At 37.3% G+C, this 17,562-nt stretch overlaps 1 protein-coding gene across 2 annotated transcripts in view; it reads left to right on the top strand.

The window, feature by feature from the left end:
* DYNC1I1 (dynein cytoplasmic 1 intermediate chain 1) overlaps positions 1-17,562 on the top strand; it is a 251,011-nt gene that overhangs the window by 220,998 nt on the left and 12,451 nt on the right. For both annotated transcript variants that reach the window (XM_042476919.1, XM_042476920.1), the window contains exon 16: positions 5,132-5,257. In XM_042476919.1, the coding sequence (XP_042332853.1) occupies positions 5,132-5,257 (126 nt within the window). The remainder of the gene's footprint in view (positions 1-5,131; positions 5,258-17,562) is intronic.

Genomic DNA, 17,562 nt, shown 5'->3' on the forward strand with positions numbered 1-17,562 from the left:
AAAAAAAGAAGAAGAAAAAGAAATAGTTCCCTCTAGGAAAAAATTCAGTGTGAGCACAACTACCAGGAAAAACTAATCAGAGACCCACAGTAGCAGCCAAGGAGCAAACGCTTTAACAACTGGAAGTGCTCGGTCTTTTGATCCTTTGCCCGACAATTTGGTACTTTTAAAAAATAATGATTTTATTTCTCCCTCTCTTCCAAGTACTGGGCCAGAGTCCAGCCAGAGTTAAACATATTGAGACCCCATTGACTTCACTGGGAGAATTAAACAAGCCCCCAAATCATTCCCACAAAAATCAAAAGAACACATGTTTTAGTCAAATCATATTCTTTAGCTTATAATGTCTTCTTTTTAAAGGTTTTCAAAAAAAGCAAATGGAAGAATCTGATTGGTTTGTTACTAGATAAAAAATCTCAATGATGAAATCAATACAGCACCCCACCCCATCCTGGTTTTTAAGCATTACAGCTTAATTCACTACCTAAGTAAACCACTGTTGTGAGATTTAAACTGACTGAGATTGAGGTCAAAGTGTGTTCCCTTGAAATCACTGGGTCTTGCACATAGCTTTAGGACTGGAGATGAAAGCATTGCAGAACTGTACCTGTGATCTCAGTGATTTTATGGTCTCAGTGTTTCAATGGTGATTTAATGGTTGTAGTGATTTAAGATGAATCAGCTGTTTCTCAGTTAAATTCAAATACTTTGGCATTAGTGAATTTCACATCAGGGTATTAGCAACTTGGATGAGATCAGGGTTTTAAAAATAAGTTAGGTATGAGTAAAGTTTAGAGAAGAATACAACAAAGGGGCAAGTCCATACAGCATTCTTTAGATTTTGTCTGCATGCCACAGTGTTGTTTTGGTGGCAGTGTAGTCCAGTGACCTACATTGCCAAGAGTTATTTGTACATTCCCCTCCCATCTGAGTAATGATAAAGCTTATCAGTGACAGCTGTTAAATCAATTGTACTTTGGATGCCAAAGGTCCCTGCTTCTGTTCCTGCCATCTCCAAGTATATTGATTGACTGATTGATTTTTATTTTTATTATTTATTTATTTATTTATTTTTCTCCCAACATGAGACCCAAGGCAGGTTACAACAAAGTTACAACAAGATAGGGCTAAAAACCCAATGATAAAAAGTTAAACCACAAGTAATCAAGGTAGCATATTAGAGCACCACTAATCTGAAAAGCACAAAATTGTTCAAAAATGTTACAATCAAGATGAAAATACAAGTTGAGTCTCCCTTATCCAAAATGCTTGGGACTAGAAGTGTTTTGGATCCCCCCCCCCCAGATTTTGGAATATTTGCATATTGGAGATGGAATCCAAGTCTAAACGTGAAATTCATTTATGTTTCACATATACAGCGCGCCTGCGCCATACACAGCCTTGAGCATACGCGCGCGCACAGGGCAGAAGGGGTGGCGCTTCCCATTCAATTGAATGGGCGCGCGCCCCCGTTGCGCCCCGCACGCTCCCGCGCCACCGTGCACGAGCCCCATTGTTTCCAATGGGGCTCGAGCATAGGCGGAATTCGCCTTACGCGGCGGGATCCGGAACGGATCCCCGCGTAAGGCGAGGACAGACTGTATTTATAAACATAGCCTAAAGATAATTTTATACATAATATTTTAAATAATTTGTATATGAAACAAAATGTATGTACAGTGAACCATCAGAAAGCAAAGCTGTCACTATCTCAGTCACCCATGTGGACAATTTTGGATTTTGGAATGTTTCAGATTTTGGAATTCTGGATAAGGGATACTCAACCTGTATATAGTACATGCTCTCATTCAAAGAAATGTCTGCATAACCCTTTCATTATCAATTTTTTTAAAATAAAAAGTTCTTGATCTGTTTGACCTGCTAGCAAAAGGAAACTGTTGGGAGGGCAGCCAGTCCTCCTAGAAAGGGAATTTCATTCCCTGGGAGCAGCCACCAAAAAGCCCTCTCCGATGTCCTCACCAGGTTGGCTTGTAACAGTGGTGGAACCATGTGAAAATCGACTCGTGAGATAGTTAAGACTTGGGCAGGTTAATATAGGGCTGAGAAGCCAATTGGCTGAAGCCCTTGAAAGATAGAGTCGGTCACTATAGATAAAACTGAACTACCCAGAAAACTAGCCTGATTGAATACAAAGCAGTTCCATACATTCATAATTTTGTAAATTTATTATCAAGGTTTACATCCACGTGGGAGTAAAGTGGGATGTAAATCAAACAAATATCTCACCTTGCCAAAAGGTATCCAAGGCATCTTAGTATCAAGATAATTTGTATATTTTAATCATAAAGAACAACAACAACACTATAATCTTTTAAGTATGTCAAGAACAGTGTATTTAATCCCAATGGACAACATGGATATCAGTGACATCAAAACAGGTTTAAAATGCAAGTTTAGAAAGCTGCAAGAATATAAAGACAAACTATAAATACAATTCTGTAAAAGCTTGTCAAAATAAAATGGACTGTAGGACTCCCATAGAAGACAATTCCAAATCTCAAGCGTCACACCTGTAACCTACGTGTGTAAAATCAGCTAGGAGTTCTGGAAAATATAATCATAAAATCATAGCAGATATTTAGAACTTAGAAAAGTTACTTTTTGGACTGTAGCTCTCTCCTCCAACCCTTGCAAGCATGGCCACTGAATTTAGTAACTGGGTGTTAACATTTAGCAAATTTGTTTTATGGACAAATATATGTAGCTAAATGTATCAAGATTCTTTACTGAGAACAATAGTGTTCGATTTACAACTGTACTGTAATAAATCAAAATTCTTGATTTACATCTGGAGTTGCATTATATTTGCAACTATAATGCTACACTGGAAGTTGGCAAAGAACACTTCTCCTGTATGCTGATCCAGTTGCAAAGTACAAGAAGAAGTTCAAACATGCCACAATTTTGAGTTTTGTTTTCATTAATATTTATATACATCATCTGAGTGCAATCAATAATTCTCAATATAGAGCCATTTGGGAAAGTATTAACTATAATCCTGGTGTATCAGAGATATCCAAAACAGCTACACTTTATTTTGTGCATCTTCCTGATGGTTGGTTCCTGTTTTATTTGTAACCTTGAATGGCTATAACAATTTGAGAGCGGAGGGTTAACAAATGCAACACCTCTTTTCATATCTCCAAATTTTTCATAAATATTTCCCTCAGAGTCAAAGGCACAGAATCTGAAAATCATAATTCTTCTCGGTATGTTCAAAATATTTGGAGATGGTTTGTAATCTGTCTGGACTGATGATTGTACAAGAATGATTATATATATTAAAATAAATGAACATAGTTCACCCCCCAGATTTACCTTAAACAATCAATGCTATTAAATTGAATAGTGAAATCATTTTCATGTACATTGGGAAATGAATTTCATTTTGTCCCTTGGGGATCATGCCCATGTAGAAGGCTGCAGATTTAATTTAATATTAAAATATTCTAAATTAAATGTCTTCCACAGGTGGATTCCAGCGAGGCATGAAAAGATATAATAACCCATTAGTAATAAAAAAAGTACAGTAAGACATCAGTCCATAAACCTAGGAAAACGATAACAACATAGCCATGCAAAAAAGTTGTATACAAATTAGTTGAGAAAATAAATTTGCTTTAATGCTAATGCCATCTGATGATTTTAGAGCACAGGCTGTTTACTTGGGGAAGATTGCATAAGTATACATGTGTGGCTAATTTAACCAGTAAGTATTATTAAAGTAGTTTTACCAGATGATTAAGGTGATTATCACACAATGCTTTTAAATTAGAATTAAAGCTGGATAATGGCATCTTTGGCCATACTTATCCTATGATGTCATGTCTCTCCTCTAGCTGCTTTGCATTTCAAGCGTTGCTAGAATGCAACTTTTCATTGATGGGTAAAACCTATCAACGGCTCCCAGTATTGCTGCTTTCCCATTATGGCCTCAGGTGAAATAGGTACCTTCTACTGCAGTTCTGATATGCCAGCAGTTGTGTGGCATTAGTGGGCATGATTCCCCTCCTCTCACCCTCACTATTCCCAAGCAGGCTGTTTTCTGTCCCTTTTCTATTATTTTCTAGGTTTTTTAAAAAACAAAAACAAATGAAAGGCACACTGGGTAAGGCATAGGGCATGGTTATGGAAACTGCAGAAGAGGCAGTGCAGGACCACAGATGACCAAAACAGCACCTTTGTTCTATTACAGATAAATGTGATAATGTTTCCAAACAGGTATGCTTTTGCTTCCTTACACTATATCCTTAGCAGAACTGGCATTAGGGGTTCTTTTTGGTTGGGCACCTATAAAGTTCATTCTTCAGCAAGGGTCCCAGTGTTTCTTGGATTATTTGATATGGCGTATCAGTAATAATCTTTGCCAATGTGCCAGGAACTGGTATCATATTTGTGCCAACTGACTACAATTGTTACTTTCTTTCCTGGAAAATTGCCAGGGACTGGCACCAGTCTAGGGACTTGCACTGGGTTAGAGGAAGAGCACCTGCCTCTGGTTGTCTTGCTTTCTCCTTTTTGGGAAGTGACCCATGTTAGGGTTAGGGGAGTAATAATAATAATAGCAGCAAGGCAGTTTGTGAGGAGGAAGGCGAGAGGCCCATGGAGAGGACATCTTGGTCAAGAATCATCCAGAACTAGAGTTTAGAAAAAGTTACTTTTTTGAACTATAGCTGCAAGAATTCCTCAACTAGCAATGCCCCCCTAACTCCCCCTAACCCCTAACTCAGAAAAATCTGAGCGGGAATAAGTTGTCCACCCCTGTTGTATATCTTACTGGTTTTGATTTATGCTTCTTACCACATTTAAACTCCTTAATCTTTGCCACTCAGTTTACTCATCTGCTGATCTTATGCTGGCCACATTGAGATGAAGAAGACTAAGTAAACCTGTGTCACTCATTGCCTCTTACTTCTCACTGTGAATTATTTTGATTTTTAAAATATCTTGTTTTAAGCCTTGCCTATTTTTTGCTTTCATTTCTGTTCCTCCCTAAGTGTACCATCTGAGTGAACAACAATGCATCCTTTGTTGTTATTATTTTGTGAAGTAGCATATTTGATATAGAGCATTTACATCATCATCCTCAAGAGAATAATGTCTTTCATAGGTTCCAACAGCTAGTGTGACAATCGAAGGAGCCTCTGCTCTCAATCGTGTTCGTTGGGCCCAAGCTGGGAAAGAAGTAGCCGTTGGGGATTCTGAAGGAAGGATTTGGGTCTATGACGTCGGAGAGGTATGCAACTGTCTTCATAGATAACGCTGTATACTTATGCTTTCTCTTTGAAATAACAGACATTTTATATTGAATCTACAAGCTGTTTATCTGTTCAGTGCCCAAGTTAGTCAATTCAAGATGCAATTCAGCTCCTTTCAAATCAGGAGTTTCTCTATTGACTTCAGGAAGAGACACACAGATACTTTATGAATTTAAACTACAGATGATGAGGGGAATTTAAAGAAATGCACCCCTCCCCAGTCCCCAGGATGTTCAGTAGTGTTGACTTGATTGTAAAATTGTATGTAAAGATCTTGTATCAAAATGATGTGGCTAATCTTTGTCTTTTCCTTTAGAAATATTTCATAAGAGTAAGGAGTAGTTAACAGTTATCTATTTATTAGGAGAAGGCTGTCAAGTGCTTTTGAATGTCCTTTATAAATCCTCACCCCAGATCAATTTTCACATTAATATCCTGAGGTGGATAGGAAATTGCATCTATAAACAAGACTAGCATCCATGATGCCTGTCCTTGCAAAATAAGCTGCAGTCAGACTGATTGGGTAGATGAAAGATCTGTTGTTTTGATTTGGTTTTCCCTTCCCATGAAACCAGCTGATCAGTGTGATAGTTTTACAAGTTCTGTTCCTGTTGCCCTGGCTGTTAAACAGGTCCACTCTCTTTCTAGAAGTTCTATAAAAGCAGCAAAATAAATTTAGCAAAAGGAAATTACTGTGATTGCGGTTTCTGATGTTGAATACTAATGGATTCTTATTTGTTCCTATGGGTTCTTTAAAAAACTACTCTGAGCCTTTAGGATAGGATGGCCGTATGTTCTACTCTACATAGGAAAGTCCTCTGATTAAAGGACTGTCAGATTAGGAAGGGCTTCTCTGTTGACTTCAGGGATGGAAAGACAGCTAGTTTAATTAGATGATGAGTTAGATTTAAAGAGGTGCACCGTGCACCCCATCCCAGTCCCTAGGATGTTCAGTAGTGCTGACTTTATTATAAAGTTGTATGTATCAAAGTAATGTGGTAAAGTGATGTGGTTAATAAGTGTCTTTTGCAAAAATTACATTACTTTAAATTATTGCTACTTACATTGCGACCCAGTTTTATAATGTATCCTGCACGTGTGTGTGCACATACGCGCACACACACATACCATCATCATGATCTGGGAAGCTTTCTATTTCATGCCTGGTACTTGTACTGTTGTATTGGGCTCTTCAAATCTCAGACCAATTTTAGATACATTTCCTGTGATCCAGATATAACCATATCTAGGCTAGACCCTTTTAACTCAGTGAAGTTTGCATTAGTCTTGACTAACTCTAATCCCATTTATTTGCTTTAAGAGTGACTAAATGGATTCAACCCATTTGAAAAAATTATTAAATGGTTTTAACCCATTTTTAAGAATGACTAAATGAGTTCCAACTCATTAGCCACTTAGAATTGAACAGGGGTTTAAGGGTCATACAATTTTTTGTGTCATAGTCTACATTTTGAGCAGCTTTCTGGACATACAGGCTTCCTACCCACATGATAGGATATTACCATTTTGTGTATTCTTTTTAGTTTTTGTCTTCCCTTTATTATTAATTACATTTTCAAGAACAAATTATTGATAATTACCATCCTTTGTAACACACAATTTACCTCTTACAGTTAGAACACATGGATTGATCCAATTATATTTGTCATATACTAATTAAAAAAACAAAAAGGGAAAGATTGAGAGAGAGAGAGTAAAAAGAGAAAGGGAAAATTAAGTGACTGGTAAGTTACTACAATATAAATATATTTTTGCATATTAAATAAAAACTATGCCAGTTTGCTTGCAATTCAATCTTTGGTAGATATGTATAAAATATTTTTCATACTCAGACATTGTTAGAAGATCTTAATCCAAGTATTAACATTCAGGGTGCTTTTAGATTTCTAGTTTAACAAAACTAAACATTTAGCTTTCAATATTGTTCTAGTAAACCATTCACCCATGCATGTTACAGTTATTAGGGCATTGCTATGTAGTAAAACATAAGTGTCTTAAATTGTCAATATTTATTTCAAACATGTTGTTAATTCTTGTCTTGACGTCTGTCCAGAAAAAGGTAAAAACTTGACATGATCTTAAAAGATGTACAATACTAGATACCAGTTGACTACATTTCCAGCATCAGTCTAGTAGAACCAGACCCAGTAGTTCCAATTGAACCAATGCCGAGTATGCCCTAGACCAGTGTGGGGTACGGGTTGTCAGACTCCCTTAGAAATTGGATGAAAATTATGGACCCTTCCCCCAAAACATACACTTAAATGCAATTTGAGGAAATCGATGGGAGGACCCCAGGATGTTTGAACCCTGGTTCAAACCTCAGGACACAATTTAGGAACCTCAGCCCTAAAAGTAATTTCTTGTGTTGTCACTTTTGATACAACAATAAAACAAAATGCCAAGCCAAAAAACCAAATGAGATCATACATGCATATATTTTTAATTTTTTTTTAAAAAATAGTTGCAAAAATCTATCATATAAGTGGTTTCTACCCCTGTATTAAGTGCTTTCTGAGCATTGAAGTACTTTAATGTGTGTGATCTGTTATGCTGACTACAACCCTTTAAACTGAATCTGTGTTAGAGCTTGAGAAAGGTACTTTTTAGACTACAATTCCTCTATCTGGTTCCCTTTCTGGCTAGGGGATACAAAGAACTGTCATTGAAAAAAGTAACTGTCCTGAGCTCTGCTCAGTGCTCTTGTCCCCAAATTGCATATGAAGGCTGAGGCTGAGATGCAATATGTTGCTTAAAGCTTCCCCACTGAGTGCATTGCTGGGGCAAGATTTGTGCTCAGGACTTTGTGGTTTAGGGCTCAATACCTTGGTCGCTCTATTATACTAACTGTCACGGGCATCTTTCATCATATCATCTTTCCTGTAGATAGAGAATGAAATCTGTCCATGATATCGCTGCCTAAATGAGTATGCTGGGTATTGATGTAAGAAAATCTGAAACGGTGGGTTTGGAAAGGAGCGGCAGAAGCCCGTAGGGCGACGAGTAGATATAATGGAAATTAGCAGGCTGAATATAGTGTGTTGGAAGGCTATTCTGAATTCCCCCCTACTACATACTAAAATCTGACTAAATTGAAGTCAGTATGGTGTGCACTTGATGGAATGTGTCTCTTTGTGGCTGAATGCAGCATAAAATGTAGCGTCTGCATTACAATTCTTGGAACAGTTAAGGGTGACTGGTGGAGCAATCAGCTTTTATAGACAGAATTTGTTTTTTTGTCATTATCTGTGATAGGATACTGGGATCTCCATCTCGCCACAGTAGGGAAACATTATAGAACATATACAGATTTAGCTTTAACTCACACAAAGTGATTTTATGGCCCATAGCAAAATTGCTTGAGCATGACTCATATCTTGGGCTGGTGTGTGCTTTTGCAGGAGTTGCTTTTGCTCACAAATGGCTGCAGAAACATCTTGCCTGTATTGTTATCATAATTGCTAAACTGTCGAAAGTCATTACACTCAAATTTCTGCCACAGAATTGCCAGGATGCTTGTTTTATTTATTAATTTATATATTTGGGCTTTGTGTGTGTGCTTGTGTTTGACTGGGTATGGGCAGGAATTCTTTTCCTGAGTAATCTGACAGATGCTAGAAATACCTGCATTGACAATATGGTCTGCGCTTGCCTATTGTCTGGCGTCTAGACAGTCTGCAGGTATATCTCTTTGACATATCATGCTCTGAATTATTTGGAATAGTTTGCCGATTAGCCACTGAAAAAATGGATTTAGTATTATATCAATTTCTTGGCTTTTTTTCACTTGAGAAACAGAAGAGACAGGGAGCTTGATCTGAGGAGAATACTGAGGGGCATTTAAGCTCAGACTCCAGTTGGCTAGAATCATGTATATAAGTCCATTAAAGAACAGAGACGAGCACTACCCCCTACAGTCAGTTAAGACTAGAAATTCATGTCAAGGGACTACCTTTACCTTTAAATATGAAATATCTCCTTTGTGTCAAGAAATACCATAAAGTCATCAGATCCCATCTGATATTAAAAGCTAAGCAGGGTCAACTCTAGTTTGTACTTGGATGGATTTAATGCCAGGTGCTGTAGGCTATATTTCAAAGAAGGAACCGGCAAAACTTCATCTGAATTTTCCTTGCCTAATATAACCCAATGAAATTCATAGGGTCACCATAAGTCACACACACAAACACAGAGGATCACCTTAGGGTTACCATAAGTCAGAAGTGACTTGAAGTCACACAACAACAAATTCCTCTTGGATTATGCGATCAGAGGACATGATTGTTATATTTGTGAGTTACTAGCTTCAGTTTTGCAGCATGCGCAGTGCAAACCACTCCAGACTTTCTCACACATGTGTAAATCCATAATTTTTCATTCTAGGTCTTTGTAATACTCAGATTTAGCCATATCACTTCACCTTTGTCATCAAGTGATTTTCTGCTTGTATGTTATAAAGACAAACTCACTTGGGCACAGAACTGACAGAGTGAGGCAATTTCCTGATTTACCATATTTTTAGTGTGCTATGAAAAAATTAGTCATTTAATTATAATTCATATAAGAACAATGTTCAAATGTATACTTGATAGAACAGAATGTATCATAATAGCCCCTCTGTCTCAGGGGTGGTAAATGTATGATCCAACAGACATTGCTGATCTGCAGTTCACATCAGTCATACTGATCAAAGCCTTATGACAGAGGATGGGAGATTGCCTGAGTGCAGATGGGGCAGGATATAAATAAATTTTATTATTATATTATTAAGTAGTAGAACAACCACTGGAAGGCCACAGTATACTCAGCCATACTGTATATGAACCCACTTCAGTTCTGTGAGTTTAGTCTGTCAGATTTTGGGATCCTGAAATCGTATTCTTTCTACTCTTTTGGATTCTTCTAATGCATACATATCTATACACAGTTTGCTTGAAAAATGGTTTTAAAATGTCTAGCCTGGTTTGGACATAATGCTAAACTACAGTTTGACATTATGTGTTCAGGTCTGTTTCCTGCTCTCCTCTCTGGTCCAGCTAAAAGGACAATATCTAAGCAATCTGTATGTAGCAAGATCTTGTAGCACCTTTGAGACTAAATGAAAGAACAAAGTTGGCAGCATGGACTTTTGTAGATTCAAGTCTCTTTCTTTGATGCAATTGCATCTAAACCATCTGTTTCCATTTTAAACCAACAGTGGTTATTATTTTGTTCACACCAAGAATTATAGTAAATTTAATCTATGGTTTATCTAAATAAGGTAAGGTAAATAACCATAGTTGATTCTAGGTTTGCATGAGCAAACCATAGTCCAAATTAACCACAGGTTGTATCAGATTAAATTTTTAAAAACTAACTATTCTTTTAATTATTTCCTTTTTGGAGAATTAGTGGCAAACTCCATATCTTACTAGTGGAGTGATCCATAACATAGGGGCAGGGAAAGGGCCTTAAAGAATCCTATGAATAATCTTCTTCTTTTAACAGTATTTGTGGTTCATAAATCATGGCTCAGTTCTTATATTCTCAGAGAGGAGTCATCCAGACATGAGCACTTATCTTCTGCATAATACACACTATAACTGCTTGTCTTTATTGCCTCCAACCAGGTGCCCTCCACATCCATTAGACTGTATCTTCTCCATACAGCATGTTTATGTGCTGGTTTGTCTGGGGATTATGGGGCATGTAGCTGAACATGCTGGAAAAATTCGTTCAAATTAGAAACGAATGGTAACAAGCAAAAGATATAGGTTAATATACCTAGTAGGTACTCTGCTTAGTGAAATCATGTTATAGAGAATGACACATTTGTGTTCTCACCACAATTGCATGTGATACTTGTATACAGTTGCTCACCACTTTCAATTGAAGTAGCTGTTTCTGTGGATTCTCATTTGACTTTAAAAAAAAATGGCCTGAATATGAAATCAAAGTCCCCTCTTTTAGCAATCTGTCTGTAGGTTTCTGACTACTGAGTTTAAAATAACATTAATATTTTTATTTTCTGATAAAGTTGTCATTGTACTGTACATACACTTTTTTAGCTATTTGATTTCAGCATTGTCTTTGAAAATAACTGAACACATTTATTTTCACAGTCAGGGGTCTATTTTCTCTCCGACGCATATACATTCCCCCGGTTAGCATGAATGTGATTTACACAAACATGTCCAAGGGCAGGCAGATTTCACAAATCCATATTTAAGTTCATATCTATCATGATGTGAAGGAAAATTTTGTACATCAGTTTCTGATTATTTGCAGAAACAGAAATTGAGTATCTGATTTTTCAAAAGTGTATCATATTAACTAAGATGATAGCTGCAGAAATTTAAAACAGATTGATTTTTTTTTCATCAATTGTAAATTAGCAAATCTATTTAGGGTATTTTGTAAAGTGTGTGTGTATTAAACTACCCATCATGGTCATTGCATTAGTATATGTGACAAAACGAATTTTATACAGCTTGTATTTCAGAACACAGCAATATGGATGCATCCTGATTATTGTAGCCAGACTCAGTAGTAGTTGCTCCAGCAGTTACATTTAAGAAAGAAGTCTCAATTCAACCGTAAGAGCTATAGTGATGGCATGTAGATATTACTGGTCAATCAAAGAAGATAAAGTGTCTGAGATATTCTGACCGTACTTTTACAAAGGTAAAATCCAGAAGCCTTAAGAGTGGGGCTAGAAAGATTCCTTCTGTGAGTGGCTTTTTCCATACAGTCCTCCCTCCATGGATTCTTTATCCATGGATTCAACTAATAATAATAATAATAATAATAATAATAATAATAATTATTATTATTATTATTATTATTATTATTATTATTATTATTATTATTATTTCTATCCCGCTTCTACAGAAGATCAAAGCGGCTAATACTAAAAACATCCATAAATATAGTAATCACTTGCTACCATTGTATCCCAAACCCTCCCATCCACAATAAAATACAATTAAATTAGTAAACAGTTATTTAAAACAGTTGTTAAAAATACAAGGCAGAGGTAGTTAGGGCAGTTGTTGAATGATTAAATCCAAGGTTGGTAAAATATTAATCCAGGAATGCCTGCTGTAGGAGATATGTCTTGATTACCTTTTTAAAACAATCAGGACTAGTGATACATCAAATCTCCTCCGGCAGGCTATTTCACAACTTGGTAGTGGCAGAAGAAAAAGTCTTCGCTGCATGTATTGCCACTCCATAGGAATAAAAAAAGTCGGACAAGCCTCCATGGCTTGAAAATACTTGAAAATACTTTAAAAATATATAAATTCCATAAAGCAAGCCTTGATTTTACCCTATATTATATAAGGAACACCATTTTACTATGTCATTGTGTTTAATGGGCTTGAGCATCCACAGATTTTGTTATCCACAGGGGGGTGAATACCAAAGGCCTACTGTATTTTTTAGATCCAGCCCTAGGATAATTAGGGTTTGTTTTTGTTGCTTACACTTTGAGGTTATCATATCTATTGGGAATTGTGTTAGATAATTTTGTTAGCAGTTTTACTCGGAGGCAAGTCACTGTTGGAGATGAAATGACATTTGAGGGCAGGAAGTGTTTATTCTTGTATTATAAAGACCAAACTTGATGTTGTCCTCTAATTGTGTAGCTTTGCCATAAGGACAGGGTTTCACCACTATAAACTGCTGGAGCAGGGAGCTTATATGAATCAGAATCAGTAGTGGACCTTTGCTCCTCCTCATTGTCCAGATCTAGATTTGTGCCCTTAAACCTACTGCTAGAAAAAGGATTTTTTTTTTTTGCACACATGGGCAACTTGCATGCATGTAGGCCCCAATTCAGAATTTTAGTGATCATCAAAAGAGCGTTCAAGCTGCTGCTTTTTCCTTTAGATTACTTTTGTGAAATAATTGTTTCTGAAAAGCTGAGCTTTCAGACTCCTCTTGCATATTTAAGAGACTAATACCTGTAGTTACACTGACTGGTGTATCCAGTATAGCTTTGGGTGGGGGAGTAGCTTAAATGAGGGCTCCTTAATGAAAAAAATGCCAAGGTTTAAAAAAACTGATTTAATTGCTTTGTTTTATGAAGGCCATCACCCATCACTGATTACTAGAGTGATAAAATGCTTAGCTTTGGTAGCCTCCATAGGGGGTAAGCCAGTGTAAGTAGAGGAAAGTCCAGTAATTATCACCCTAAATCCTTGTGTTTTTCATTACAATATTAATTATTTAGGTTACCCTAGAACTTCTGAGATCTTTAATGTACACATTATGTATACATCCATGAAAAAGAAAGCAGTATATTTTCAGCTGAACTTTTTTTCATTTCGTGGATAGACTTAGGTCATCTTAAGTACTTAAAATAAGGTGAGTAACATTTAAGTTGAATGCACTCCTACCTCTTTACATGGTCCTGTGCCTCCAGATTTTGATGACACCCTGAGACCAACTCCTTTTTCTGAGAGGTGGTCATGGTTGTTGTTGTGGTTGTTGCCTGCCTTCAGGTCATTTCTGATTTATGGTGATCCTATCATGGCAAGATTTGTTCAGAGAGAAATTTGCCTTTGCCTTCCTCTGAGGTTGAGAGAATGACTTGCCCAAGATTATCCAGTGAGTTTCCATGGCTGAGTGGTGATTCGAACCCTGGTCTCCAAAGTGCTAGTCCAATGCTCAGATCACCACACTGTGCTCTGAGAGATTGTTCATCCCTAATTTGAAATGAAAGTTCATATACTAATTTAAAATACTTTCTGCTGCTCCAAAGATATGCTATATATGTAATAGAGAGCTTTATGGCTGTCTACTGCTGTCACTACCTAAATATAAAATGCTGTATCACTCTATATATTTCCTGTCACTCCTTAAATCTCTTCCTCACAGGCAGCCATGTTACAGATATAGCTATAGTTGTTGCTGTGTGCCTTCCAGTCATTTCTGATTTACAGTAAACCTAAAGTGGTCCTATCATGGGGTTTGCCTAGCAAGATTTGTTCACAAGGGGGTTGCCATTGCCTTCCTCTGAGCCTGAGAGGGATTGCTATTGTGTTCTTCTAAGACCCAATGGGTTTCCATGGTGGAATGGGCATTCAAACCTTAGTCTCCTGGAGTCCTAGTACAGCACCGGAACTACTACACCATGCTAGATCTCCAGGGGAGAGGGACTATTAAGAGTAAAATGTCAGCACTGCATGCCCTCCCCAAACAGATTGTTTGTTTGTTACATTTATATGCAGCCTTTCCTCTGTTGAGCTCAAAGTAGCTTGAATGGCTCTCACTCTCCTCACTTTATTTTTTGCAACCCTATCAGACAGGTTAGGCTGACAAATGCAAGGTCACCCAATGAGTTTCCTTTCTGCATGGTTGCCTTGAACCTGGCTGTCCTGAATCCAGCCTGCTAACTACAACCCTACACAGGTGTAGGCACTGGTATTGTTGCTGAAACAAATAAAGCATTTATGTAGGAAAGGTATCACAAATACAATTGACTCCTGAACCTACAAGTAAGTGATAAGGAATATTATAATCTCAAAGTTCTATTTTCCCATCTCTAGCCTTCTGAGAGAAGAAAGAGGATTACCAGGAAGGCCTTATCCCAGTTTCCAATATTATTCTTCTCCCATTCCTGCCAGGCCATGACTCAAATCCTGTTGGTTAGTCTCGACTAGAATAGATTATCAAGTGGCAAATCAACACGTTTGTTGTTGTTGTTGTTAATCGCCTTTGAGCCGATCCTGACTCGTGGTGATCTTGTGGATGAAACATCTCCAAGACTCCTTATCCTCCACTTCTCTACTTAGGTCCTGTAAATTCTTACCTGTGACCTCCCTAATAGAGTTTGTCCATCTTTCTGCTTCCCTCCAACTTTCCTGACATTCTTTTTGAAAGCAGCAGTTCCTAAGGTTGCATCTATCTGTTGTTGTCTGTACAAACTGTAATATGTAAATTTGATTCATATGTGCTATTTTTATTACATTTGTCTCCTTTTCTCCTCTTTTCGGTGATGCAGAAGTGCCTCATTCACCCCACTTTGTAGGAAAATGTAGAGCAGTGTTTCCATGCAGTTCTTTGCAGCTGATACAGAATTATTGCTCCCAGGGATGGGAAGGAAAAGTTGGCTGATAAGTGAGTCTAAAGAATTGCATGATGCTGTACAGCATCTTATTGTAGATTTTTTAAAAAGCTATACTTAAAATAAAACAGTTTCCTAATATTGTAGAGCATTCTAATGAGGAACATAGAAAAAGTGAATTTACAGTAACAAATTGGCTATATAGGAAAAGTAAATCCATTTCCCAAGCATATTTAGGGTTTTTTATATATACATTGAGTAAAATCAGCTTGACTAGGAAATTGTTGTAGTTATTTGCCTTACTACAGGGAATTGAATGAAAAAATGCTCAGTGCCAAATTTAGGTTGAAGCTGTATTACATCAATGTAATAGTGTAGTTGTTTGCAATATTCAGCTGAACAGACATCCCCTCTTTCTTCCTAGGAGTGGCATATGTTTTCTGCAGAAATATCTTCCGAAACAAGAATTAGTTTGTAAAATTAATCATCTTTATGATTCTTCTGTGGTTTGAGCTTGTCACTTTCAATAGCAACCTTGCTTGTGACGGAGGACTTAATTATGGTGTTAAGTTTTTTTTCCAGTGGTTGGTAAAGTTGTGTGTAGTTATAAATGTAGAGAGCTATGGAATGTATGTCTTGATAAGGAGCCGGTTAGCTTGAAATTGCAGCAAGTTACAGAAGAGTTCAGGACATTAATTTGCTCCACAGAAAAGCGGAAACAACATATTTGAACTATAATTTTATGGTATTTGCAGGCGCTTTGGCTGTGATCCAACAGACCGCAAGTACACAGGTTTGGTGGCTTTAAAAAAAGCAAGAGATCCATGTGTTCCTCATACAGGGCACAAAAATCTTTGCCTTTCTATAGCAGACAATAGGAATTTAGGACACTTGTGGCCCTTTGGAAAACAGCTCTTCGGTATGCTGAACTCTAGAATGTGCTAAATTTACAGACACAATTTTATTATTTTAAAATAAAATAAAAATGATTTGCATATTAGGTATATTCATTGGCTAGCAATTCTGTGATGCAAAGTTTTATGAAAGCACTGCAGCATAAAGATGAAGATGAAGACGAACTCCAGCCCTGAGATGCCTCAGTCAATGTGACTTGTGACTGGGGATTCTGGTGGCTGAAGTTCAGAACATCTGATGTTGACCAGCAGTGGTTCTCTTATTTGGAGGCGCAGGAGGCTGAACTATTCAGAACATAATTAGACAATTATGTAAACAACACTGAACTAGGTGGAGCAGTAGTTTAGCTGCATTGTAAGGAACTTTCAGAACAGAAACTATATCAATGAGCTATGGTCTTTCTTCTTCAGAAAATGAAACTCCAATCACAAGCTCATGCAGAAGAAGGCAAGCAACTTTGAGGGAAGTTGCAGCCTATTTATCACTTGCTGGCCAAGACCGAGTTTGAAATGAGTCCGGGGGGAAAAACAGTGAAAGTCTTTTAATGGTGCCATGATATACTCACAGAACTCATTAGATCTCATTAGACCTAAAGAATGAATAGTCAGTATAAAGCCATAGACTAACACCCTTATATTTGCTATGTTTAAACATCAGTCCATTTACATGGCCAAGTAATTTATCATGGCCAAGTGCTGAAGAGTCAGTTAAGACGTTTTTGTTGTGTTAAAAAAGCCATGATTTTGCACTGTATCTCCACCTCTCCCAGGATATCATGCTACAGAACAAATATAGCTTTTAAATCATGGAGATCTATGGAGTAGCTAGTTGCCCCTTCTTATACACGGATTTAAGCATCCACGGTTTGAAAATGTTCAAAAAAAGTATAAATATCAAATATCAAACCTCGATTTTCCACTTTTTATAAGGGACACCATTTTGCTATGTCATTATATTTAATGGGACTTGAGCATTCACAGATTTTGTTATCCACAGGGGATCTTGGAACCAAATCCCAGTGTATAACAAGGGTCTACTGTATTTCTATGCTGAGATATCAGTCCATTTACAAAACTGGTTCTTCATACCCAAGGAAGGGCCAGAACAGACTGCCCAAAAAAGCCTGCTCCTAGACATCATTGGTACACATCCTGATGATGCTGGGAAGCTGGCTTGAAGCCACCAGACTGCGCAGATATGGACAGCTTCATGGTGCTCTAGCAATATGGCGTTTACATGCTGCATGCTGCTGGAGCGTCATGGGACAGAGTGGGAAAAACTGGCTTTTTGCTGGCT

The sequence above is a fragment of the Sceloporus undulatus genome, chromosome 6 (assembly GCF_019175285.1).
Source record: "Sceloporus undulatus isolate JIND9_A2432 ecotype Alabama chromosome 6, SceUnd_v1.1, whole genome shotgun sequence".
NCBI lineage: Eukaryota > Metazoa > Chordata > Lepidosauria > Squamata > Phrynosomatidae > Sceloporus > Sceloporus undulatus.